This window comes from Marmota monax, unplaced genomic scaffold (assembly GCF_021218885.2).
Source record: "Marmota monax isolate L192 unplaced genomic scaffold, Marmota_monax_Labrador192_F-V1.1 WCK01_AAM20220418_F8-fsc00116, whole genome shotgun sequence".
Lineage (NCBI taxonomy): Eukaryota > Metazoa > Chordata > Mammalia > Rodentia > Sciuridae > Marmota > Marmota monax.
Window position 1 is genome coordinate 4500690 of NW_026695220.1, and position 25444 is coordinate 4526133.

At 36.7% G+C, this 25444-nt stretch overlaps 1 protein-coding gene across 1 annotated transcript in view; it reads right to left on the reverse strand.

Annotated features, from left to right (window-relative positions):
- Nucleotides 1-25444, reverse strand: part of Eys (eyes shut homolog) — a 1592434-nt gene that overhangs the window by 319476 nt on the left and 1247514 nt on the right. Inside the window, 2 exon segments of the mRNA XM_046432606.1 lie at nt 9887-9892; nt 13922-14090. Coding sequence (XP_046288562.1) covers nt 9887-9892; nt 13922-14090 — 175 coding nt within the window.

Below are 25444 nucleotides of genomic sequence, written 5' to 3' on the forward strand. Positions count from 1 at the left end.
ACAGAGCTAAACATTTAGGTCAAGCTGTTGTGCCATATGCACAAGGTTTGTTTTTCAAAACTTTCAAAATTGAATTTTAAAGACTAATTGTACACATTCAGCAAGATGTATGTAGTATCATGCAGGAATGAGTTATTTTTAAAAGATGCTCAGCCATTAAAATCAATGATAGGGATCAATAGTTTTATCCAAGTATATCAAATTCCATTATAAACCATATTTGCCTTGACACTCAGTAGAAAATAAGGCTGTTTTTATAAAGGTAATGGGAATGAAAATGGAAATAAGAAAGGTTAGTTCTCTCAATAGTCTTGCTATATATTAACAGTTTTTGACTCATCGTATTGACTTTTTCTATTAATAAGCAATTTCTTACTTTACATAATAGTACTTTTAAAGGTGTTCAGAGTGTTTTGCAGATAACATGTGATGCTAAATGGGGAAATGGAGGACTTGAGGCTACTGATATATTTACATGATTCAACATCAAATTAATCACTTCAGGGAATATAGGCCATATCATTTGATTGATCAGATTTTTCACCCTCAAGTCAATTGACTTTGTATTATGTAAGCCTAGATTCTGTAAATAGAGAAATGCTATACATAAATATTCAAGAGAAACTCTGTTTTTCACAAATAGTATTGAAGACATAATTTCAAACATAATTATAATGAAAATTATTTGTTGCATCAAGAGCCATTCTAGGCCTATTCTATCTAGGTTTGTAAGTTCTCTCTAAGACATTCATGAAATGTTGTAATCACCTAAAAACACATTTCTCAGAAATGCAGAGAGAAACAAAAGACAGAGAGGTTCACAGGAAATACGTGAGATTGCTGCTGGCCTAACAGGAAATACTGTTTTACAGTAAAGTTGTCAGAATAAATAGGAGTACATTTTAAAATAACAAAGAGTACAGTGTAGTAATGTATGAACTACTAACACAGTCATTTATTATCATTATCAAGTATTATGTACTGTTCATAGTGTACCCAGCAGTATGTGCTGTACTTTAAATGACCAGCAGTACAGAAGGCTTTTTACACCAGCATCACCACAAATGTGAATAATGTATTGCACCATAATGTTATGATGGCTACAATGTCACTATTTTTCAGTTCTAGTATAATCTTGTGGGATCTGAGTTATAGATGCAGTTTGACATTGACTGAAACATTGTTATGCAGTGTAGGACTACATCTGGCAAATCTTAAAAGCAGTTCTCTTTCTCCATGATATTCCCATTTGTGCTACCTTTGGATGGGACTTGAAAGCTCTAGAACAGCTCATTATGAAGCCCCTTAAAGAAAGCCATTCTGCTGTTTCACTAAAAGATACTTGATGATCCATTAGAGTAAAAGTGTGAACCTATCCTTTTATGGAAATAGTTCTTCACACTCTTAGATTCTGTAGTATTTTTTTCAATAAATAATTTATGTATGATTTTTTCTGAATTTTATTCATATAGTATTTTGAAACCTTATAAAATCAATAATTCTCAAATTTTACTTTTCTTAATAAAACTACCATGTCTGTAATTTAATCACAAAAATGCTGTATAGAACAAGAAATAGTAATTATTTCTCTCAAAACAATAAACTCCAGTTGCTAGTTGCATAGCCTTTTAGAAAAATGATCCTAATAAGTTCGAGTCTAAAATTTATATATAAATAGATTTGAATTAAAATAAATTTAAGTTTGAATTAAAATAAAATTTAGTATCATTCCTAAAGAATTAATAATGATGAGTGCAAATAATAGATTGCTCTTTCTTGGCTCACCCTAAAGTTTAGGGTTTGTATGCAGCAGTAGGAATCACAGTAGCAACTATAGCCACAGCTCATGGTTTGAAGGCATCTGCGAGTCACAATGGTGATCCAGGCAATAACTGGTGTCACAGTGAGCTAATCAGTAGGGTAAAGATGGCAGGCAGAGAAGATCTGGGGAAACTGAGGGATCATGGCAGCAGGCTGACATGTTTAATTAGCTTTTGGACACATGCTTATTACACGTGATTGGAGACTAACTTCTGGACCATTGTCTTAAACTTATTAAAAGCCTATTTTATTTTTTTCTAGCCTGTTAATTGCATTTAACCAGTAAAATAATCAGTAATACACAATGGAGTATTACTCTGCATTAAAAAATGACAAAATCATAGAATTTGCAGGGAAATGGATGGCACTAGAGCAGATTATGCTAAGTGAAGCTAGCCAATCCCTAAAAAGCAAATGCCAAATGTCTCCTTTGATATAAGGAGAGTAACTAAGAACAGAGTAGGGACGAAGAGCATGAGAAGCAGATTAACATTAAACAGAGATGAGAGGTGGGAGGGAAAGGGAGAGAAAAGGGAAATTGCATGGAAATGGAAGGAGACCCTCAGGGTTATACAAAAGAACATACAAGAGGAAATGAGGGGAAAGGGAAAAATAATACAAGGGGGAGAAATGAAGGTCAATAGGGGGGGTAGAGAGAGAAGAAGGGTGGGGAGGGGAGGGGAGGGGGGATAGTAGAGGATAGGAAAGGTAGCAGAACATGACAGTCACAAGTATGGCAATATGTAAATCAATGGATGTGTAATTGATGTGATTCTGCAATCTGTATATGGGCTAAAAATGGGAGTTCATAACCCACTTGAAGCAAAGTGTGAAAGATGATATATCAAGAACTATGTAATGTTTTGAACAACCAACAATAAAAAAAATAAAATTAAAAAAAAAAAACAATCTTAAAGAAAATGAATTCTCTTTATTTGAATGAAATGATAAAAATGAAAACTCAAAATTGAAACTGTCTATCACATCTAATTACAGGATGTTTTTAATAGTCTATTCCTTCCCAGAGTGACTATGGCTGTCCATTAGATATAATTATGGGTACCTCTCAGTCAAAAGTTTTTTTATCCTAGGACCCTAATTCCTTATGCTTTTTCCTTAGCCAAGTTTTTAGGAGTTGAGGTGAAGCATTATCTGAACAAGCAAGGTATCTAGCACATACTTCATGTTTGCTGTGTACCAGGTACTTTTTAAAGCAGGTTAAGTAGTTAATTCTTTCAGTGATTGCAATGGCTTTTTATGTCTTAGGTATGTATTATCATTACTCCTCTTTGAAGACATGGAGACATAGGGAACTTTATCAAAGAGCTAGGTAGTCCAATTCTTGAGTAATTTTCTTAATTGCTAGATTATACTATTCTCTTAATAGGCACAGCAGGATTTCAGTCCTCCACTGGGATCATCTGTTCTTTGTTATTGCTGTTGCTTATTTATTTGTTTTTGTCCCTCACCTTCTTCCACCAGAATCAAGCTGGTTGGTTCACTTCCCTGGTGGTTATATCAGAGGCAGAGCTGTATCTTGCATTGGCATTTATTTGATTCATTTCAATCAGGAGTAGAATTGAATTATTCTATTTCCAGAGAAGTTTGATGAATCATATCCTTTTAGGTATAGGGTTGAAAAACTATGACCTATGGAACAAACTCTGCCACTGTCTGGTTTTGTAAATAAATTTTAATGGTAATCCAATTACACTTAATCATTTATATATTATCTATGATCGATTTCATGCTACAGTGGCAAAAGTTCAACACTTGGGATAGGGAGGACTATCCGAACTGCAAAAATACTTACTTTTTGTTACAAAAAAATATTACCAAACCTATTTCTGTTCCTGATTGTTTGAGTAGATACAGGAAAAAAATATATATTTGATTCAAGTTGACTTTTGACTAAACCAGTGAATTCTGTATTGCTTGTTTATATTTGTCAGAGTAAGAATGTATTACAATGTCCAATGGGACAATTTCCCAAAGATTCAATACATACTTAGTTTTCACATCCATCAAGGTTGAATAAATCACAAATGGAACTTAAAGTACTATTCCAATCAAGCCCTTTACTCTATGCAAGGTATTGGTTGAGGTGCTGAGGAGATGGGGTGGAAGAGAGAGCTCTTCCATAGTTCCAGATGAGAAAGTGTCCCCTATTTAGTGAAGAGATGTTAAACACAGAGAGTGATGAATCTTTCTACTTTGCCTCAGTTCTTAATTTATACTTCGATTATAAGACCTATCATCATTGACTTTCCTTGGAATTATGTGTATAATATCTCTCCACTAAATGTTGACAAACTAGAGATGCAGACCATCTCTTATTCAACTTTGTATCTCTCACAGAATATTATGCACTTCCAGGCACTAAAAATTTGTTGAACTTGACGTTTCTGTCATAAAAAGAGATGAAAAAATGAAAGGCAGTTTCTAAGCACCTATGAACAATGATGCATGAATTCATCTATCTATGCTTTCGAACCCACTCCCACCTATGTGCATCAGATGTTAGCTCTATTGGGAGCTATTAAGAAGGGAGGGACAAAGTCAGTCAAAGAATTATGAGGTTCACACTGTAAAATTGATTAAAACAGTAGAACAATCTTTTTCTTTTCTATAAGAAAAGAAGATGCTTTGCACTACAATGTCAGAAAGTGCTGTGGGATTTCATTGGCCTTACCATAACATCATTACAAAGCATAATACGTATCTAACGAAGATACTGTGCATTCTTCTGCTAATCACTTTACTGTGAAAGGCAGGTGTTATGACTCTTTGTTTTCTCCAGCAGTATCAGAAATCACTTTTTAAAATCCTCCCTAAAAAAGGAGGCCATTCTAATCTCACTTGTGTGTCAATTCCTCCCTGGAATAAATATCAAAGACAGGTCCTTCTTTTGCCTTCAACTTTTAAGTATACATAGTAGGTAATAAAGAGATGAATTCTAAATCCTGCCCTCCCACTGGAGTTGCTCATGTAATTTGCCTCCTGGGACTTGGTCAGATGTCTGCTCCCAATTCTGAAAGATCACATACTTCCACAGGGCATGCTTATGTCTTTTCAAAGAAGCAGCATAGAATGGATCCAACTGCTTAGTAACATATCCCATGACGAAACCTCCTGATTGATACTGCTTGCAGAATAGAGCTCATTTTCTGAAAGTGCACCTAAAGAATTTTGTGTGGTCTCATCCCTTCTCCCATGACCTATTAGTAGCTCCTTTGACTGGGTTCCAGAATTCTGAATTGGTTCAGTGGCAGAATGAAAAAGCCTTCTTTTCATCTTGACTGCTGCTCTCAGAGCTGTCGCTCTCCCACAGAGGGTTCTTTTTCAAACCATCCTTTCTGAGGATTTTTACTGTAACTCCGTAAGGATTCAAGTTTTATCTTCCTTTTGTTCCTTTTCAACATCAATTAGTTGGTGAGACAAACTGAAACAAGATAAATGTTCAGTTTTGAACTAGGAATACAATTCAAAGCTGACATTGGCTTATCAGGCTGGTAATTCTCCTTTTTCCTTAAATATTTGATGACATAAAATACAAATGTTCAATAAATGCTTGTGACATGAAATTGGGTTGAACTGAAATCCTGGGGGTGGGGGTGGGGGAAGGTAAAACAAACAGAAAAAAAAAAATGAAAAAACAAAACAACCCAAACAAAAATCAAACCCCCAAATCTAAAGTGAAACATCTGTTTTTTTTTTTTTTTTTTTAATTTTTTATTGTTGGCTGTTCAAAACATTACATAGTTTTTGATATATCATATTTCACAATTTGATTCAAGTGGGTTATGAGCTCCCATTTTTACCCCATATACAGATTGCAGAATCACATCAGTTACACATCCATTTATTTACATATTGCCATACTAGTGTCTGTTGTATTCTGCTGCCTTTCCTATCCTCTACTATCCCCCCTCCCCTCCCCTCCCCTCCCCTCTTCTCTCTCTGCTCCCTCTACTGACATTCGTTTGTCCCCCTTATATTATTTTTCCCCTTCCCCTCACTTCCTCTTGTATGTACTTTTGTATAACTCTGAGGGTCTCCTTCCATTTCCATGCATTTTCCCTTCTCTCTCCCTTTCCCTCCCACCTCTCATCCCTGTTTAATGTTAATCTTCTTCTCATGCTCTTCGACCCTACTCTGTTCTTAGTTACTCTCCTTATATCAAAGAAGACATTTGGCATTTGTTTTTTAGGGATTGGCTAGCTTCACTTAGCATAATCTGCTCTAATGCCATCCATTTCCCTGTAAATTCTATGATTTTGTCATTTTTTAATGCAGAGTAATACTCCATTGTGTATAAATGCCACATTTTTTTTTATCCATTCATCCATTGAAGGGCATCTAGGTTGGTTCCACAGTCTAGCTATTGTGAATTGTGCTGCTGTGAACATCCATGTAGCAGTGTCCCTGTAGCATGCTCTTTTTAGGTCTTTAGGGAATAGACCGAGAAGGGGAATAGCTGGGTCAAATGGTGGCTCCATTCCCAGCTTTCCAAGAAATCTCCATACTGCTTTCCAAATTGGCTGCACCAATTTGCAGTCCCACCTGCAATGAACAAGTGTACCCTTTTCCCCACATCCTCGCCAGCACTTGTTGTTGTTTGACTTCATAATGGCTGCCAATCTAACTGGAGTGAGATGGTATCTTAGGGTGGTTTTGATTTGCATTTCTCTGACTGCTAGAGATGGTGAGCATTTTTTCATGTACTTGTTGATTGATTGTATGTCCTCCTCTGAGAAGTGTCTGTTCAGGTCCTTGGCCCATTTGTTGATTGGGTTGTTTGTTCTCCTATTGTCTAATTTTTTGAGTTCTTTGTACACTCTGGATATTAGGGCTCTATCTGAAGTGTGAGGAGTAAAGATTTGTTCCCAGGATGTAGGCTCTCTATTTACCTCTCTTATTGTATCTTTTGCTGAGAAAAAACTTTTTAGTTTGAGTAAGTCCCATTTGTTGATTCTAGTTATTAACTTTTGTGCTATGGGTGTCCTATTGAGGAATTTGGAGCCCGACCCCACAGTATGTAGATCGTAGCCAACTTTTTCTTCTATCAGACGGCGTGTCTCTGATTTGATATCAAGCTCCTTGATCCATTTTGAATTAACTTTTGTGCATGGCGAGAGAAAGGGATTCAGTTTCATTTTGTTGCATATGGATTTCCAGTTTTCCCAGCACCATTTGTTGAAGATGCTATCCTTCCTCCATTGCATGCTTTTAGCCCCTTTATCAAATATAAGGTAGTTGTAGTTTTGTGGATTGGTTTCTGTGTCCTCTATTCTGTACCATTGGTCCACCCTCCTGTTTTGGTACCAGTACCATGCTGTTTTTGTTACTATTGCTCTGTAGTATAGTTTGAAGTCTGGTATCGCTATATCGCCTGATTCATACTTCCTGCTTAGCATTGTTTTTGCTATTCTGGGTCTTTTGTTTTTCCATATGAATTTCATGATTGCTTTCTCTATTTCTACAAGAAATGCCCTTGGGATTTTGATTGGCATTGCATTAAACCTATAGAGAACTTTTGGTAATATCGCCATTTTGATGATGTTAGTTCTGCCTATCCATGAACAGGGTATATTTTTCCATCTTCTAAGATCTTCTTCTATTTCTCTCTTTAGGGTTCTGTAGTTTTCATTGTATAAGTCTTTCACCTCTTTTGTTAGGTTGATTCCCAAGTATTTTATTTTTTTTGAAGATATTGTGAATGGAGTGGTTGTCCTCATTTCCATTTCAGAGGATTTGTCGCTGATATACAGGAATGCCTTTGATTTATGCGTGTTGATTTTATATCCTGCCACTTTGCTGAATTCATTTATTAGCTCTAATAGTTTCTTTGTAGACCCTTTTGGGTCTGCTAGGTATAGAATCATGTCATCTGCAAATAGTGATAATTTAAGTTCTTCTTTTCCTATTTTTATGCCTTTAATTTCTTTCGTCTGTCTAATTGCTCTGGCCAGTGTTTCGAGAACTATGTTGAACAGAAGTGGAGAGAGAGGGCATCCCTGTCTTGTTCCAGATTTTAGAGGGAATGCCTTCAATTTTTCTCCATTCAGAATGATGCTAGCCTGAGGCTTAGCATAGATTGCTTTTACAATATTGAGGTATGTTCCTGTTATCCCTAGTTTTTCTAGAGTTTTGAACATAAAGGGATGCTGTACTTTGTCGAATGCTTTTTCCGCATCTATCGAGATGATCATATGATTCTTATTTTTAAGTCTATTGATGTGGTGAATAACATTTATTGATTTCCATATATTGAACCAGCCTTTCATCCCAGGGATGAATCCTACTTGATCATGGTGCACAATTTTTTTGATAAGTTTTTGTATCCGAGTGGCCAGAATTTTATTGAGGATTTTTGCATCTAGGTTCATTAGAGATATTGGTCTGTAGTTTTCTTTCTTTGAAGTGTCTTTGTCTGGTTTAGGTATCAGGGTGATGTTGGCTTCGTAGAATGAATTTGGAAGTTCTCCCTCTTTTTCTATTTCCCGAAGTAGCTTGAAAAGTATTGGTATTAGTTCCTCTTTAAAGGTTTTGTAAAACTCTGCTGTATACCCATCCGGTTCTGGGCTTTTCTTAGTTGGTAGTCTTTTGATGGTTTCTTCTATTTCCTCAATTGATATTGGTCTGTTTAGGTTGTCTATATCCTCCTGACTCAATCTGGGCAGATCATATGACTTAAGAAATTTATCTATGCCTTCACTATCTTCTAATTTATTGGAGTATAAGGATTCAAAATAATTTTTGATTATCTTCTCTATTTCTGAAGTGTCTGTTGTGATATTGCCTCTTTCATCCCGTATGTTAGTAATTTGAGTTCTCTCTCTTCTTCTCTTCGCTAGCATGGCTAAGGGTCTGTCGATTTTGTTTATTTTTTCAAAGTACCAACTTTTGTTTTTGTCAATTTTTTCAATTGTTTCTTTTGTTTCGATTTCATTAATTTCAGCTCTGATTTTAATTATTTCTTGCCTTCTACTTCTTTTGCTGTTGTTTTGCTCTTCTTTTTCTAGGATTTTGAGATGAAGTATGAGATCATTTATTTGTTGGTTTTTTCTTTTTTTAAGGAATGAACTCCAAGCAATGAATTTTCCTCTTAGAACTGCTTTCAATGTGTCCCATAGATTCCGATATGTTGTGTCTGTGTTTTCATTTATCTCTAAGAATTTTTTAATTTCCTCCTTGATGTCTTCTATAACCCATTGATCATTCAGTAACCTATTGTTCATTCTCCAAGTGATGTATTCTTTTCCCTTCCTTCTTTTATCGTTGATTTTCAGTTCCATTCCATTATGATCAGATAGGATGCATGGTATTATCTCTACTCCTTTATATTGTCTAAGAGTTTCCCTGTGACATAATATATGATCTATTTTTGAGAAGGATCCATGTGCTGCTGAGAAAAAAGTGTAACTGCTTGATGTTGGGTGGTATATTCTATATATGTCAATTAAGTCTAGGTTATTAATTGTGTTATTGAGTTCTATAGTTTCCTTATTCAACTTTTGTTTGGAAGATCTGTCCAGTGGTGATAGAGGTGTGTTGAAGTCTCCCATGATTATTGTATGGTGGTCTATTAGACTCTTGAACTTGAGAAGAGTTTGTTTGATGAACATAGCTGCACCATTGTTTGGGGCATATATATTTATGATTGTTATGTCTTGTTGGTGTATGGTTTCCTTGAGCAGTATGTAGTGTCCCTCTTTATCCCTTTTGATTAACTTGGGCTTGAAATCTATTTTATTTGATATGAGTATGGATACTCCTGCTTGTTTCCGAAGTCCATATGAGTGATATGATTTTTCCCAACCTTTCACCTTCAGCCTATGTATGTCTTTTCCTATCAAATGAGTCTCCTGTAGGCAGCATATTGTTGGGTCTTGTTTTGTGATCCATTCTACTAGCCTGTGTCTCTTGATTGGTGAGTTTAAGCCATTAACATTTAGGGTTATTATTGAGATATGGGTTGTTCTTCCAGCCATATTTGTTTATTTATGTTACTAAACATGGTTTGTTTTCCTCTTTGATTATTTTCCCCCCTTTAGTGTCCTACCTCCCACTGTTGGTTTTCATTGTTATTTTCCATTTCCTCTTCCTGTAATGTTTTGCCAAGGATGTTTTGAAGAGATGGTTTTCTAGCTGCAAATTCTTTTAACTTTTGTTTATTGTGGAAGGTTTTAATTTCATCTTCCATCCTGAAGCTTAATTTCGCTGGAAACACAATTCTTGGTTGGAACCCATTTTCTTTCAGTGTTTGAAATATGTTATTCCAGGATCTTCTAGCTTTCAGAGTCTGTGTTGAAAGATCAGCTGTTATCCTGATTGGCTTACCCCTAAATGTGATCTGCTTCCTTTCTCTTGTAGCTTTTAAAATTCTCTCCTTATTCTGTATGTTGGGCATCTTCATTATAATGTGTCTAGGTGTGGGTCTCTTATGATTTTGCACATTCGGCGTCCTGTAGGCTTCTAGGATTTGGGGTTCTGTCTCATTCTTCAAGTCTGGGAAGTTTTCTCGTATTATTTCATTGAATAGATTGCTCATTCCTTTGGTTTGAAACTCTGTCCCTTCCTGTATCCCAATGACTCTTAAGTTTGGTCTCTTGATGTTATCCCATATTTCTTGGATGTTCTGCTCATGGTTTCTTAACAGTCTTGCTGAGCTGTCTATGTTCTTTTCAAGTTGAAATACTTTATCTTCATTGTCTGATGTTCTGTCTTCTAAGTGTTCTACTCTGCTGGTAGTATTCTCAATTGAGTTTTTAAGTTGGCTTATTGCTTCCTGCATTTCTAGGATTTCTGTTTGTTTGTTTTTTATAACCTCTATTTCCCTGTATAGTTGATCTTTTGCTTCTTGGATTTGTTTATGTAATTCATTGTTGAAGTGATCTTTCATTGTCTGATTTTGCTGTCTGATGTCTTCCTTGAGACTCCAGATCATCTGAAGCATGTATATCCTGAATTCTTTATCTGACATTCCATCTGCTGCAGCTATTACCTCTTCTAACATTGAGTTGACCTGCAATGCTTGTGGTCCTTTCTTTCCTTGTCTCTTCATACTGTTCGTGTTCCTTTCTACTTGGTGAAACTGTTGTGCTATTGAATTTTCCCCCTATATGTTTATATTGGTCTTGTATAGTTGCAAAGTCTCCCTCGCAGGCGCGGGCGGCGGCTCTGTCCCTCTGCGGGCCGCTAGGCTTGTTCTGTCGGTGGTCACAGTTCTGTCTACTTTGCAGGCGCAGGCAGCGGCACTGCCCCTCTGCAGGCCTCTGGGGCTGTACTGCCAGTGGGTCGCAGGTCCGCCTACCTTGCAGGCGCGGGGGGGGGCAGCTCTACCCTTCCTCAGGCCACTGGGCCTGTTCTGTCTCTTGGTTGCAGGTCTGGCCTGTTCTGATGGTGGTCACAGTTCCGTCTACCTTTCAGGCGCGGGGGGAAGGGGGCGGCTCTGCCTCTCAGCAGGCCGCTGCTCCTTTTCTGCCGGTGGGTCGCAGGCCCGCCTACCTTGCAGGAGTGATTGGAAGCTCTGCCACTCCGCGGGCCACTGGGCCTTTTCTGTCAGTGGTCACAGTTCCGCCTACCTGACAGGCGCGGGGGGTGGGGGGCGGCTCTGCCCCTCAGCAGGCCGCTGGGCCTGTTCTGTGGGTGGTCACAGTTCCCTCTACCTTGCCGGCGCAGGGGGAGGGGGCGGTTCAGCCTCTCTGCAGGCCGCTGCTCCTCTTCTGCCGGTGGGTCACAGGCCCGCCTACCTTGCAGGAGTGATTGGAAGCTCTGTCCCGCCGCGGGCCACTGGGCCTTTTCTGTCGGTGGTCACCATTCCACCTACCTGGGAGGCGCGGGGGGTGGGGGGCGGCTCTGCCCCTCAGCAGGCCGCTGGGCCTGCTCTGTGCGTGGTCACATTTCCCTCTACTTAGCCGGCGCAGGGGGAGGGGGCGGCTCAGCCTCTCAGCAGGCCGCTGCTCCTCTTCTGCCCGTGGGTCGCAGGCCCGCCTACCTTGCAGGAGTGATTGGAAGCTCTGTCCCACCGCGGGCCACTGGGCCTTTTCTGTCGGTGGTCACCTGGCAGGCGCGGGGGGTGGGGGGTGGCTCTGCCCCTCAGCAGGCCGCTGGGCCTGCTCTGTGCGTGGTCACAGTTCCCTCTACCTTGCCCGAAACATCTGTTTTAATTTCCTCACTACTTTTAATTGTTCCTGCACATAATATACTGATTTTAAAAGAAAGAAAATTGGCCCTTATGTCAAATGATGAGACACCTTTTAAACTACGGGTATCTAAATGAGTCACAAAAATCTCTGTGTTCATATGTTGTTTTATGAAGCTGACAAATTCCAAGAGAAGAGAAAGCGGCAACTCCAGGAAATGTTCTGCTAGGGCATTCCCCACAGTGCAGGATTAAATTGCCCCCTCACCAATGAAAAAAAAAGTGTGCATTACAGACAAAAATATTTTCTCCATTCACAGGCTAGGAAACTCCTTTGAGTAAATAGCTTTGTTGTATTCACTGCTGTAACTACAACAATTATTTTAGACATGTACAAAAATTGATGATTATTACAGTGACACAGTTATTAGGGATAATTTCTAGTTAGATTGTTTTTCTGTCAATGGATAAGAGGCAAAAATAATACTCTAGTAGTAATATTGGCTTGAGCTTCATTGGATTTAAATTAAGATACCAACTTGAACAGAGGGCAAATATGCTTAGCATGTGTTTCTGTGGCCTTCTGACAGAGACCATTGAGTGGGCAGCATGGACATGAGCTGGGAACATGGAGGGGCCCAGAGCAGAATTCCCAGAGGCTGGATGCTGCTTCAACTATGACCTATTTTTACTTGGTAAAAACAAAACATATTTATCCCAAGGAAACACCTCCCAATTCTATCTAACTTTTAAAACTGAAAGGCAGGAAATCACTTTGCTTATGGCTTTAAATTATTGTGTTTTTTGTCTTTTGTTCCTTGTTTTGTTTTGCTGCTCCTGCAATGGACTATTACCTCTGAATTTCATGGTCATCTACCAGCACTTAGATTTCATACAGAAAAATAATTTTTCCTAGTTTCTTTTCTTCTTCTTTCTCTCTTCTCACATAAATAAATCGGACATTCTAAAGCCATCATTTAAGTGCAGGCGCTTCTCTTTCTGGGGAATGAATAATGCTGGCCTAGTTATGACAAGTCAGTTTCTTTCTAAGATATAATATAAATTCTCAGTGTTAATTCAATGTTCAAAACTTACAAATGTGCCCATTTTTTTTCTGAAAGCCTTCTTTTAGGCATTTTATTCATAGTTCAATAATTAAAAGGGCCTAAATTTTGTTAAGAAAGCAGAATGATGAATCAACTTTGCAAAAGAGTTCAAAGTAGAGGAGCAAATTATGTGGGAAAGAATGGTTGTCCTGCAGTGGATGACCTATTAAAGTATGGGAGAAATTACACCTTGTTAATTGTTAAAACTACCCTGCATTCATTTCAAAAGACATAAAACAATCATCATATTTTGAATACTATAGATTAATAAGGCTTATGATGTTCACTCAGAGAAGAAAGACACTCATAACTTCTTGCTTTAGCAATCATTGTGAGCATATTGCATAATAATACACAGAACCCTGGATACAAATCTATATCAATAAATAAATACTGTTAATACTATTATTTATTTTCAAGTCATCTTAAACCAAGATAATAGATGTTGCTAAAAGGGTAATACAAATTTTCCCAATTGTCAAACGGTTCTGCCTATTTCCAAGTTACTAAGTATTGATTGCAATTTATATTTAGTGATTTATACCATAAAAATATGTTGTGAAACATTTGCAGCATTTATGTTTTACTGCTCTAGCCATATGCCATCAAATTCATATGCTTGCTCTATTCTTTCTTGTCAGTTCAGAACCTGTTTTTAAGTCATGTTCCACTGAATGACTCATAAATTAAAGACATTTGTAAAAAACAGCAAAGAACTAAGATTTCTTTTTGATAATGTTTCATGCATTAAGTTAGAATAGTTTTTCTATAATATTTAAGTAAATGATTTAATAGGTTAACATCTGAGAAAGAAGCAAGAAACATAGGAAGGTCAAACATTTAATACTTACTGTACAGAATAGTTCCATTTAAAGTATTTGTTTTTATAGTCAAGTAGATGGTGACAATTCTGCTGTGTTCTTTCTCTGGGATAAACTTTGACTTATCCAGGGTTGTAAAAAAAGGCAGTTCTAAATAGGAATTCCCATTGAAATATGGAAAAAATAAACTTGCATCTGAAAATAAGGAGAGCACAATAACCAAATACTGTTAATACTATTATTTATTTTCAAGTCATCTTAAACCAAGATAATAGATGTTTTGATAATATTCTATTGCTACTTATTTACATAAGAACCTAGTAATTATAGTCAGCATTCATTCAAAAAGGTAGCACTGATATATTTATTTATTTATTTTTAAAGGAGTGTTCTTTTTTTAAAAATACATTTATTCACTCATTTAATTTTTTATGTGGTGCTGAGGATGGAACCCAGGGTCTCGTGCATGCGAGACGAGCGCTCTACCACTGAGCCACAACCCCAGCACTGATATATTTAAATATTAAGTACAACTTTAAGAAATTTAGCTATAGACGTATTATAGTTCTATAGTTATTATCTCAAATAATTAACTACCAGTCAAGAGGAAGATTTAGTGTAAGAATTTGATATTTCTGAGTGAGTTTTAAAGTCAACAAAAACTCCAAAGTTACATAAAATATGTATATATTTGCATTTGTGAAATCATAGTTCTCCTCTGATTCTTAAAATATTCTGTGACACAAATGGTATACATGTTTGCCAAAACATTAAGTTATACAATTAAATTCAATGATCTTATTTGATACAGACATATCTCAGAAAAAATGAACAAATCTGTGAAAACAAATATTATAAAACTGCCATATAGAGAGATTCTGTTAATATTCATTAATATTTAGTGCTTCCCAATAATTCTTAGATGTTTTATAACTGGTATTCCTATAATGTGGAATATTTGCTTTAGAAGTATTCTTCTAGAATTATTAATATTTTAAGTAAATAATCTCACAAAATCTTGGAGCATATAAAATTTGAAAAACACTTATTTTATTGGTTCACATCTACAATTATATCTAAATATAATTGGTACATTGAACAAATATACATGGAAATTTTGGAAATGCAATGTTTTATTTTTAGTTTTTTTTCAAAATGGGGGAACATTTTTCTGCCACTGGATGAAAATTTGGCACTCCCTCCAAGTCCTACCTTCTCTCTAAGTCATACAGCGAATCAGAAACTAACCCAGACTAAGAAATGTATTATCACTTAACTTTTCCTTTAGAGATAGGACTTTTGCCATCCTCCTCCACCAGCCAAGGCATGTAGGTGACCTGTCACCAGCTGTCTGCCTTGAGGATAGGAGAAAGCTGGTTTCTGTTCTTTTTTTATCCTTACCCCTCACCTTTAGGCTAGCTGACATTGCTAACCCTTCCAGTTCAGCATGCTGAGACAGAGAGGAAAACTGAAGAGGGGTGAAGTACACAGTAAAGGACAGCTGTTACTGCTAGCAGTTGATACCCTTGTAAATAGGGTCTTTGCTCTCTAGGAACGGCAGGTGTTTCAAACTAATTGCTTACTTAATGGAGGGGGCACCAGATAATATACAGGATGCTCAATTAAATTTGAATTTCAGATAAACAGTAAATATTTTTTTGTAATATATTTGTCCCAAACATTGCATGGAATATACTTAAACTATTTTTTAAAAAAATTTAAATGTAACCAGTTGCCTTATCTTTTCAGTTGTATTGAATCTGACAGGCTTATGATTCAAGAGCATATGTGTATAATCTTCAGAAGCTGTGCAGTTAGCAAGTACAGCTCCTAAGACCTATAGTTGTAGGATTCTGCTTTTGGTTGGGCATTTCTACCTTGGTCTTGCTCTGATTTTTTAAGGTTATGTACATAATTGCTGTTGACAATGCCTTGCCTGTGTTAGTGAAAAAGTTGCGCTCACACCTTGTTATGGTTTGGATGTGAGGTGTCCCCCAAAAGCTTACAAGTGAGACAATGTAGGGAGGTTCAGAGGAAAAATGACAGGATTGTGAGAATCAACCCAGTCAGTAAATTAATCCTCTGATTGGGATTAACTGAGTGGTAATTGAAGAGGTAGGGTGTGGCTTTGGTGTATATATTTGTATCCAATGAGTGGAGTCTCTTCCTCTGCTTTCCAGATCACCCTGATGTGAGCCACTTCCCTCTGCCACACTCTCTCCCCATGGTGTTTAGCCTCACCTCCATCCCTGAGGAATGGAGCTGGCCTTCTATGGACTAAGACCTCTGAAACCGTGAGCCTTCAAATAAACTTTTCCTATTTTAAAATTGTTCTGGTTTGATCCATTAGTCACAGCAGCAGAAAAGCTGACTAAACCACACCTTAAATAGGCAAGGATGACTGTTTTTTTCCAAGGCAGTTGCAAAAGGAGAGATAGAGGTCTGAGATGAATTTGAAATAAAGGGTGAAAGAATTTTTAATGGCTGGAGCAAGAGGGGGAACACAGGCCATGTGTGTTTGCTAGTGGACTTTGTAGTACAACTTGGAGCATGGGGTCCCTCGAACTTAGGCTCAGGACTACCCCCCACGAAAGTTGAAATTTATGATGCTTTCTTTTTAAAGCTTACATTTCAAAGTGATGGCCCCCCGGGGTCCTCGGATATTTCTGGTTTGGAAAACTGGCTAGAGGTTTTTGATTTGCATATCAAAGGGGGCACAGAGAAAGCATTTACAATTGAAAGTTTCCTAAAGTACAACCTCTAAGAAGGGGAAGGTTGGTCAGGAATCTGGAGTCAGGAAGAAGCCTGTTTAAAGTTGGTCAAACCTAGAGGAGGATTTAAAGCCATCTTGGCCCATTATTAGAAGAATCATTTGGGCCGAATATAAAATGTCTCTACTTCAACTACATTTCCTGAGGGGTATTCCAGCCTGTGATAAAAATTTCTACACTCCCTGCCATTCCCTGCCCTCCCTGTATGTACATATTTATTTATTTATTTATCTTGTTTTATTAATTTTTGTTTATTTATATATGACAGTGGAATGCATTACAATTCTTATTACACATATAGAGCACAATGTTTTATATCCCTGGTTGTATACAAAGTATATTCACGCCAACTCTAGATAAGGCAGAGGGGTAGGAAGGGAAGGGAGGGGGTGAGGGGAATATTGGGTTAAAAATGATGGTGGAATGTGATGGACATTATTATCCAAAGTACATGTATAAAGACACGAATTGTACAGCCATATTTAATTCTCAAACATTCTCTTATTCTTATTTTCTCTCCCTCTCTCTCTCTCTCTCTCTCAGACACACACATACATACACACACACACACACACACACACAGTTTTAACTTATCAGGTATAAAGTATTCCCTATCAGTACAGGATCTAATTTTCCAAGTGGTACAGTTGTAGCTACCCCAGACACACACTGTCACATGTGGTCTGTGGAAGAGGGTCAGGAGAGATGTTCAAAAGTTAGCTTTCTACAAAATTGTTTTCCACAAAATCATGTCTCTAAATGTCCTCTCTCCTTTCTGAATACTGACCCTTTTGATAGCAATAATATATCCCAGTTAATTTTTGTTTTTAAATATGATATTTTATTTGCAGCATAATTTTCTGATGTGTGAAATAAAGTTTACTTTTTAGCACTCTGTTTATGTCTACAAGTTGTGAAGTTAATTTTGAGAGTCAGATACAAATAATTTAATCCATCTATTTAAACAAATTCTAAGTTATATAGTAACACACATTTTACTATTTCTTAGCCTTCTACATACAATTTTAAACTCCTGGAAATTTTCCTACCTACATTTTCCTTTACATTTCTTAAAATTCTGCATTTTATTGTATGATTTTTCCCCAAAGATTATTAAAGCCTCGTTAGCAAATCTTTAATTAGTGCTCATATGCTTAGGAGTTTCTATAATACTAAACATTCCCTTTTATTAAAACGTTCTCTTTCTCACCTTTCATGACACTTGGCTGTCTTCTTGCCTGCCCAATAACTCTTTTGCAAACCAGTTTTTCAGCCTTGCCATAATGCACATATTTTCCAAGGCAGTGTCCTGGGTCAGCTAATCTCTGTCTTTTCTAAAAACTGCTCCTCCTCCAGTTTCTTACTCACAGTGCTTACTAATCCAAGTTTAGAAATTCAGCATCATTATCCACCCATCTAGTTGCTGGTTCCTGACACCTCTTCCTTAGATCAAATTTTGCAACTTTCCTTCTGCTACCACTATTCTTATTTGAGTTATCATTACATTTCAACTCAAGAAGTATACCAGCTCCTTCCCACCCAGCCTCTCTTCCCATTGTTTCTATGAGCTGTCATTGCAGTCACATCAATTTTATCTAGTTGTAATCATCTAAGACCTTTGGTCAAAACCTTCAGTGGTGCAAGATAAATTATCAAGTAATCCAAGTCTTCCATGGTTTTATTTTCAGTGCTTCCACACATTATACATCTACTGGTGTGGTCGAACCACACTTCTTCTTATGGTTGAACCACACTTTCTTCTCTTGTTCTGCTTGTGTTCATTCACACTGTTCTGTCTGAAATGTCCTTTAAGTCCTAGGTATAGATATTCTCTCTCAATTGAAGACTTGAATAAATCCCCAGATTGGAACTTCCTTTAGCATTATATCTACAACTCTTATAGTCTATTTGTTGTTTTCTGTCTTTTGTTACAATCATTGGTTTAAAATTTGAATCAAATTGACCATATAGTGAGCTAGTTATTTTGGGTGAGGGAGGTAAATTTACTTAAATGAGTACAAATGAAATGAGTTCTAAATAAATGAGTTCTAAGAAGACATTTGAGAAATATGAGGTAAGGAGGCGAGTTTGCTCTTGTGTGTCCAGAAAAGTCCATGGCACAGTTGAAATTTCACCAGATGGAGCAGAATATTTGGCAGAAGCTGGACTGCACATGCACCACTTTTTAATGTAATTATAAGTAGAAAAACCATATGCCAATCAAGTTAAAATGCAATATGGCTAGCTCTACACTGAAGGAAATTTGGATGAAAAATTTGGATAGCATTATGGCAGAGGAAAATATTTAAGATTACAAAGAGGTGAACTTGAGTTTTCAATAAATATGGTCCTTAACATATAACTTGGAAATTATTTGGATGTTGCATATGTGTTGATTCTACCACAGATATGGTTTTACACACTGTTTCTACTTATTTTTAAACTTGTCCTATAGAGAGTCACTTATGTTTTCATTCATTCAACAAATATTTATTCCCAAAGGTTATTAAAGCCTTGTTAGCAAACCTTTAATTAGTGCTCATATGCTTAGGAGTTTCTGTAACACTAAACATTCCCTTTTACTAAAATGTTCTCTTTCTCGCCTTTTATGACACTTGGCTGTCTTGAACAACAAATATTAGTTGAACAACTATTCCATGCCTGATACTGGCTAAGGAATACAATGATGAGCAGAACAGACAAAACCGTCAGTTCCATGGAGCTTAGGTTCTAGTCTTATGAAAGGAAACTCCGTGTTAAGATTTGCTAGAGTTTTTTCTTGTGGTGGGGCATTTTTTTTTCTTAAAGTCCCGAGCAAATGTTCCATCTGATTCCTTTGACCATTTTCCCTGACTTTTACTGTTATTAGGAACATTGAACCTAATGTGAGATATAGAACTAGATAAAAGGGAGAGTTCATAAAACCTATCCCATCCACCCCATTACTAAACATTCATTCATCATCTTTGTCTCCCCCTATGGCATAACCCAATTTTTCACTTCACAAGATATATTGTTATATAAATATAGTTAAATCATTATTTTTGTTTTTTTCCTAATATAAGTTTTAATTTTTAATTATCACATAACAATTGTACATATTTATGGGGACTAGCATGATATTATAATAAATATATATCATGTGTAATGATCAAATCAGCATAATTATCATATGATCACCTGAGACATTGATTGTTTCTTTGTCTTAGAACATTCAAAATCCTTTCTTAGAGCTATTTTGAAATGTGCAATAGATTATTGTTAACTATAGTTGCCCTACTGTGCAAAGAAAACTAGCACTTATTCCTCTTGTTCGTCTGTATTATCCATTTTTCTCTACTTTTGTTGCTTCTCCCTTCCCATTCTTTTGGATGATAAATAGCCCTCACATATGGGTTCATATATTAATTAAATTATTTGATTCAGCTCTAGGTTTTACTTATTCTGAGAAGTAGTGAACTTCCCAACCACAATACAAAATGTAATGTAAATCAATTTGCTAAAGGGTGGCCTCTATACTGCTTTGCCACAGAGCTTCTATTGTAGAATTCAGTTGCACCTGCCTACTTTCCTGCTTGCACACACTTCTTGAACCTTTTTTTCAGAGCTGACAGGTTTTCTGAAAATTATAACAGGAAACAACAATTATGCACAATAAACATTTGCTATTGAATTGCTTTCTAACCATATTAATTTTCATTATCCTCATGTTTAGTGGATATGTTGAAAAACAGAACTGCCCTGAATATGGAAAACAAGACTAATTGGGGTTAGGTGAAGTGTTTTCCTGCTGCTTCCAAAGCCTCTTCAGGCAATACTATTTGAATACACTCCAAATTTATTTCTCTTCCAATTATAAATTTAAAAAAACCCATGTATTAAACATCTCACAAAATGTTATATAGTATTTAGTCACTTCTGATTACAAAATAGACATATAAAGTATACTGTAATGTTTAAACATCTTAAAAGATCATGTAGGCGATCAAATCGATTGGCTAACTTTTAAATGGTTAATAGAATAAATTCAGTTCTGAGTCATGAGAATATCCAATAAATTAACCCAAAAGGAAGACCTTTTAAATGGCAAAGTGATCAAAATAAGACCCTAAAATTTCAAAGGAAGAAATAAAATGACAGATGTGAGTTTACGTAATTTATGTTGAAAAACATGAATAAGTTTAATATTTTCACCTAATGTGCTTCTTTAGTATGAATCAGAACTATTGTCAATTAATAACAATGATTTGCTGAAGTTTTATCCAGGACAACATCGCAGAGTGCTTTGTGAAGAAGAAAACACAGAAGAGATTAATACCTTTACCCTGAGCACAATGAAGCTGAGCAACATAAATGTTATTCATTCTGAATAGAAATGGACTCCTTTGTCTACAGCATGAGTTATAATTCCCTTAGCCTCGTATAAAGGCTTCTTATGATCTAAACTCAGAAACTGACATACTAACATACAAATCAAGTTGCAAATGCAATTGTTCACAAATTATTCACACAGAAGTCAATTGTGTTTCTTAGTACCAGAAGAAACATAATATTGTTTGCTATTCCCCTTCATAATGCAGATAGATCTGTTTTGTTCAAAAGAAAGTTAAAAACTAGTAATACTGAAATGTTTGTTTTTTTCTTACTTTGCTCAGAAACAACATCACATGAATTCCATGACAATGTTCATAAAAAAGAGATCACTAATATAATACATTTATTAATAAATATTTTTAGTTTAAGAATCTGACATTGCTTCATTTTTGTTTCTAATATTAAGTTCTATGATTCAATGAACATCACCAGTTTATAAGTCTATCCATCTCTTTACCTGAAGCATTCATTATTAAAAAGTAATAAACCTAACATAATATTCAAAGACACAAAATTACAATTATCTATATTATTCTAATATTGGATCATTAAGTGCCAAAGCACATGCCATAACTTAAACACTATACATATTGATTATGATAATAAATTATAATAATTTACCACTTAATTATTAAAATATAATTATTAGCAATTGTAAATACCTTAAATATTTATATAATATAAATATGCACTTATATAATATAGTACATGGTTCTATGGCATAGCACATATAAATTACACTAATATTTTTTAACATATTTTACATGGAACAATGTCATCTCTCCCCACCAGACTTGCCTAGAGGAAAAATTAGAAGAGTTTCCTTAAGGGGACAGAGGAATCAAATAGCATATTAATTTATAGAACACATAATGTTTCCTTTCCTAGTGTTTCTTAATCACATGTATACATGCATGCACATAAAACTAAACTGAAACAAACAAATAGAACATCAGAATGAAAAGGAAAATATAAATTTGGCAATAAGAAAAAATGACTTTGATTGTTATATCTCTTATGTCTCCAAGAATTAGGAGACAGATTTATTTTTGGTTTATACCATTTATAGATCAATGTGTAACATAATATTCTGTTTTATGTTTTAGAAATTGTGACTATTAAAACTTAATATTAAATTTCCAATGATGTCAACCTATAACTTATTAGTTTTATAGAGATAAGACATTCATACAAAATTAAAAATATTTTTGCCTAACAGACAAATTTGAAATGTGGTTCAGAGCATATGATATGATAGTGAGAAAATGTAGTGACCCAGATGGTGCCAGGAATGGTTTGAAACCATTCTTTTCTAACAGGATGGTTTGAATCAATCTCCTAAAGACAGAATATACTGCAAGATGGTAGTCCTTGAAAGAATTTCTCCTACCTATGAAAGAATTATAAAGTAGATGAGTAATTTACCAGCAAAAAATAACAAAAGGTTATAAACTAACATGAATATCGTTGTTAAAAATATAGGAAGTCATGTGATTTTAAAATCCTTTATTTAGAAAGAAAACTTAAATATGCACTTAAAAATATTTCAAATCAAGTTTGCTAGAAGCAAGGAGAGTATTTAAATGCATCAGATGTAGAGCTTTGTTCAATGAGTTTCTATTCCAACTGGGAAAATTCATTTACTAATTGATTATGTATTATAACAAATGATGAGCTTCATACACCAGAAGAGAGAGGCAGCAGTGTAAAGGGAACAGTAGAATAGCATGGGAGACACTGTGAAAAGTTTGAAGTGCAGTTGCCAGAAGTACAGACTGTGTGAAGGGAAATAACAGGAAGCAGAGTTAGGGAGAAGGAGGAGTAGGATCATAGATGGCTGCCATTCTAGCTTAAAGAAATTGAACTTCATTCTGAAGCCAGGGACCTTAAACACTTATGAGCAGAGAAGCAGCAAAATTGGCATCCTCTTTTAGGAATACTAAGCTCTCAGCAATATACTGACAGCTGGAATTAGGAAAAATAAGAAGTCATTTCAAAAGACATAGCAATAGTTCAGGCAGGTGGAAGTAAGGATCAAATTAAGGATGAGGGAGTGTTAATTCAGCAAGAAAAAGAGGGTGGGAAAAGCTATAGGGCACCTGATAATTTACCACCATGAACATGGTTTTTCCTATTAAGCAGAATGTTTCCAAAATGATAGAGGACAGTGGACCCGGTATGAAAGTACTTCTCATGGATAAAGAGCCGACTGGTATAGTGAGTATAGTATACACACAATCAGAGATTCTTCAGAAGGAAGTGTACCTTTTTCAAAGCATTGATTGTCAAAATTGAGATATCATGAAACACTTGAAGGCAGTTTTTTTCTTTGACCTAGGAAAGTACTATGTAAACCGAGTTGCTGTCTGCCTAGGCAAATGCACAACTCTCTGATCTGAAAGCATAAAGAAGGCAGAATACATTTGTATTATTTAAAAAAAAAATTAAGAATGAGGGAAATGGCAAGAACCACCACTACCATCACCACCACCACCACCACCAACAACAACAACAAAACAAAACAAAAGAAGAAAATAGATCCCAAAGCCTCTGAGCTAGGGAGGACAAGATTTGGCAACGAACATATTGTGGGTGTAGTGTGATCTCAAGGGGAAACAGCAATGTGTTCAAGTCTGAGTGACCTGAATGATGGAGGAGACAGAAACCAAACCAGGAAACTCAATAGGAACAGCATTTAAATAGGAGGGTGATAGAATCAGCATGCATGTTTTGATTTGTGGGTCAAATAGAATATTTGTGTAGAAATAATCAACAAATGATTACAAATATGGAATAAATGAAAGTTGGTGGTAGTATTTAGAGAATAAATGACCAGGAATAATGATAACCTACGGGAAGTTTGCAAGTTACGATAAAGAAACATTTTGGCATTGGAATAATAAAGAGGAGATGGAAAAGAAATGATGGGATAGGAAATAAAAAAGGCCCATTGCAATGAAATCTGAGGGAGGAAGAATTATTATGAAGGAAAAGTCTTAAGAAAGAGGGAAAAGTGTGTGTGTGTGTGTGTATGCATGTGTGTGCATACACACATGTTTGTGCACAAACACACAAATGCCATAGCTAGCCAGCACAAAATTGTTTATTTAGCAAGGATTGGGCCAAGTAAATACAGAGAAGAAAATGATAGATTTTCCACAATTGCTGCTTTAGTGCAGCAATTTAGTCAGTTGCTAAAGCTAAAGTTGAAGGTACTTTGGATGAATTGAATTTAGTCATTGCCAGTGATTTTGTTGGAACTTTTATGGGCCTCTTGCTATAGTGAACACTTCAAAGCCTCTTTTTTTTTTTTGTAAGAGTTTAGAAGCCAGCCATCAAATTTTTCTCTTTCAAACAGGGTAATATGGTGTGGGGATGTAGCTCAGTGGTCAAGTACTTGCCTAGCATGTCAACACATCTCTCTTTCTCTGGCTTTTTTTTTTTTAAGAAAAATGTGGTAGTTTCCATACTGTGTCTAGTCTGCAGTATTTCACTAATCCTGTTCCGGTTTAACACTATCATAACTATTTATTTTGATAGCCATAACCACGAAGAGTCTCTTAAGTCAATTCTGTGTATAAAAGTCGTACACGTTGCTTACTATTCCAGCATTGAAAAAAAAACGTGACCAGGGGAAGATGGCGGCAAATGGAGTGCATTGCCCCCGTGTGCTGCTTCACTGTGTGGGAGTATGACAAGTCAGGACGGCTAAAGGATATCTTGTTAGGAATTTCCAGCAATAGTGGGGTGCTTCGGAACCTGGAGGAAGGATTTCCATCGCACGAGGATCGGCTACGGGGACTCAAACGCGAGAGGTTTGTCTCACGGAGGGTAACACTGCTTATTCAGCAAATCGCCCCGCGGCTAGAGTCTGCAGCGAACGCTGGGAAACGAGGAGATAGCGACGCAGGGATACAGCGCTGCAGTTTCTGCCAGCCGTGCAAGCACTGTACTCAGGGCTGAATTCTGGGTTCGAGACGGGGGAAGGAAGCGGTCCATCTCGGTTCTCCACACTGGTCAGACCACAGAGGAGGCCAACAGCCACCATGTTGGAAAGCTGACGTCACCATACCTGTTTTCGACTGACCGCAGCTCATTCAGCCATAGAACAGGTAATTTCAGGCTGCAATTCGCCTGCGGCTTGCAGACAGATTGCTAGGGTTCAGTGCCTGGGTGCTTCTTAGAACCTGATCTTATCGGAGCGAACACCGAGCGCGGGGCGGCCAAGTTCCGGCTCCCGGAACCGTCCCGGAACTGCCCTGGCCCAGGGCCGCGGAGCCTGCGGAGGCTGCTTCTTGGACCCTGCTCCTATCAGAGCATACACCAAGCACTAAGCGGCCGAATTCCGGCTCCCGGAACTGAGCCCGCGGGGACTGCTTCTTGGAGCCTACACTTATAGGAGCT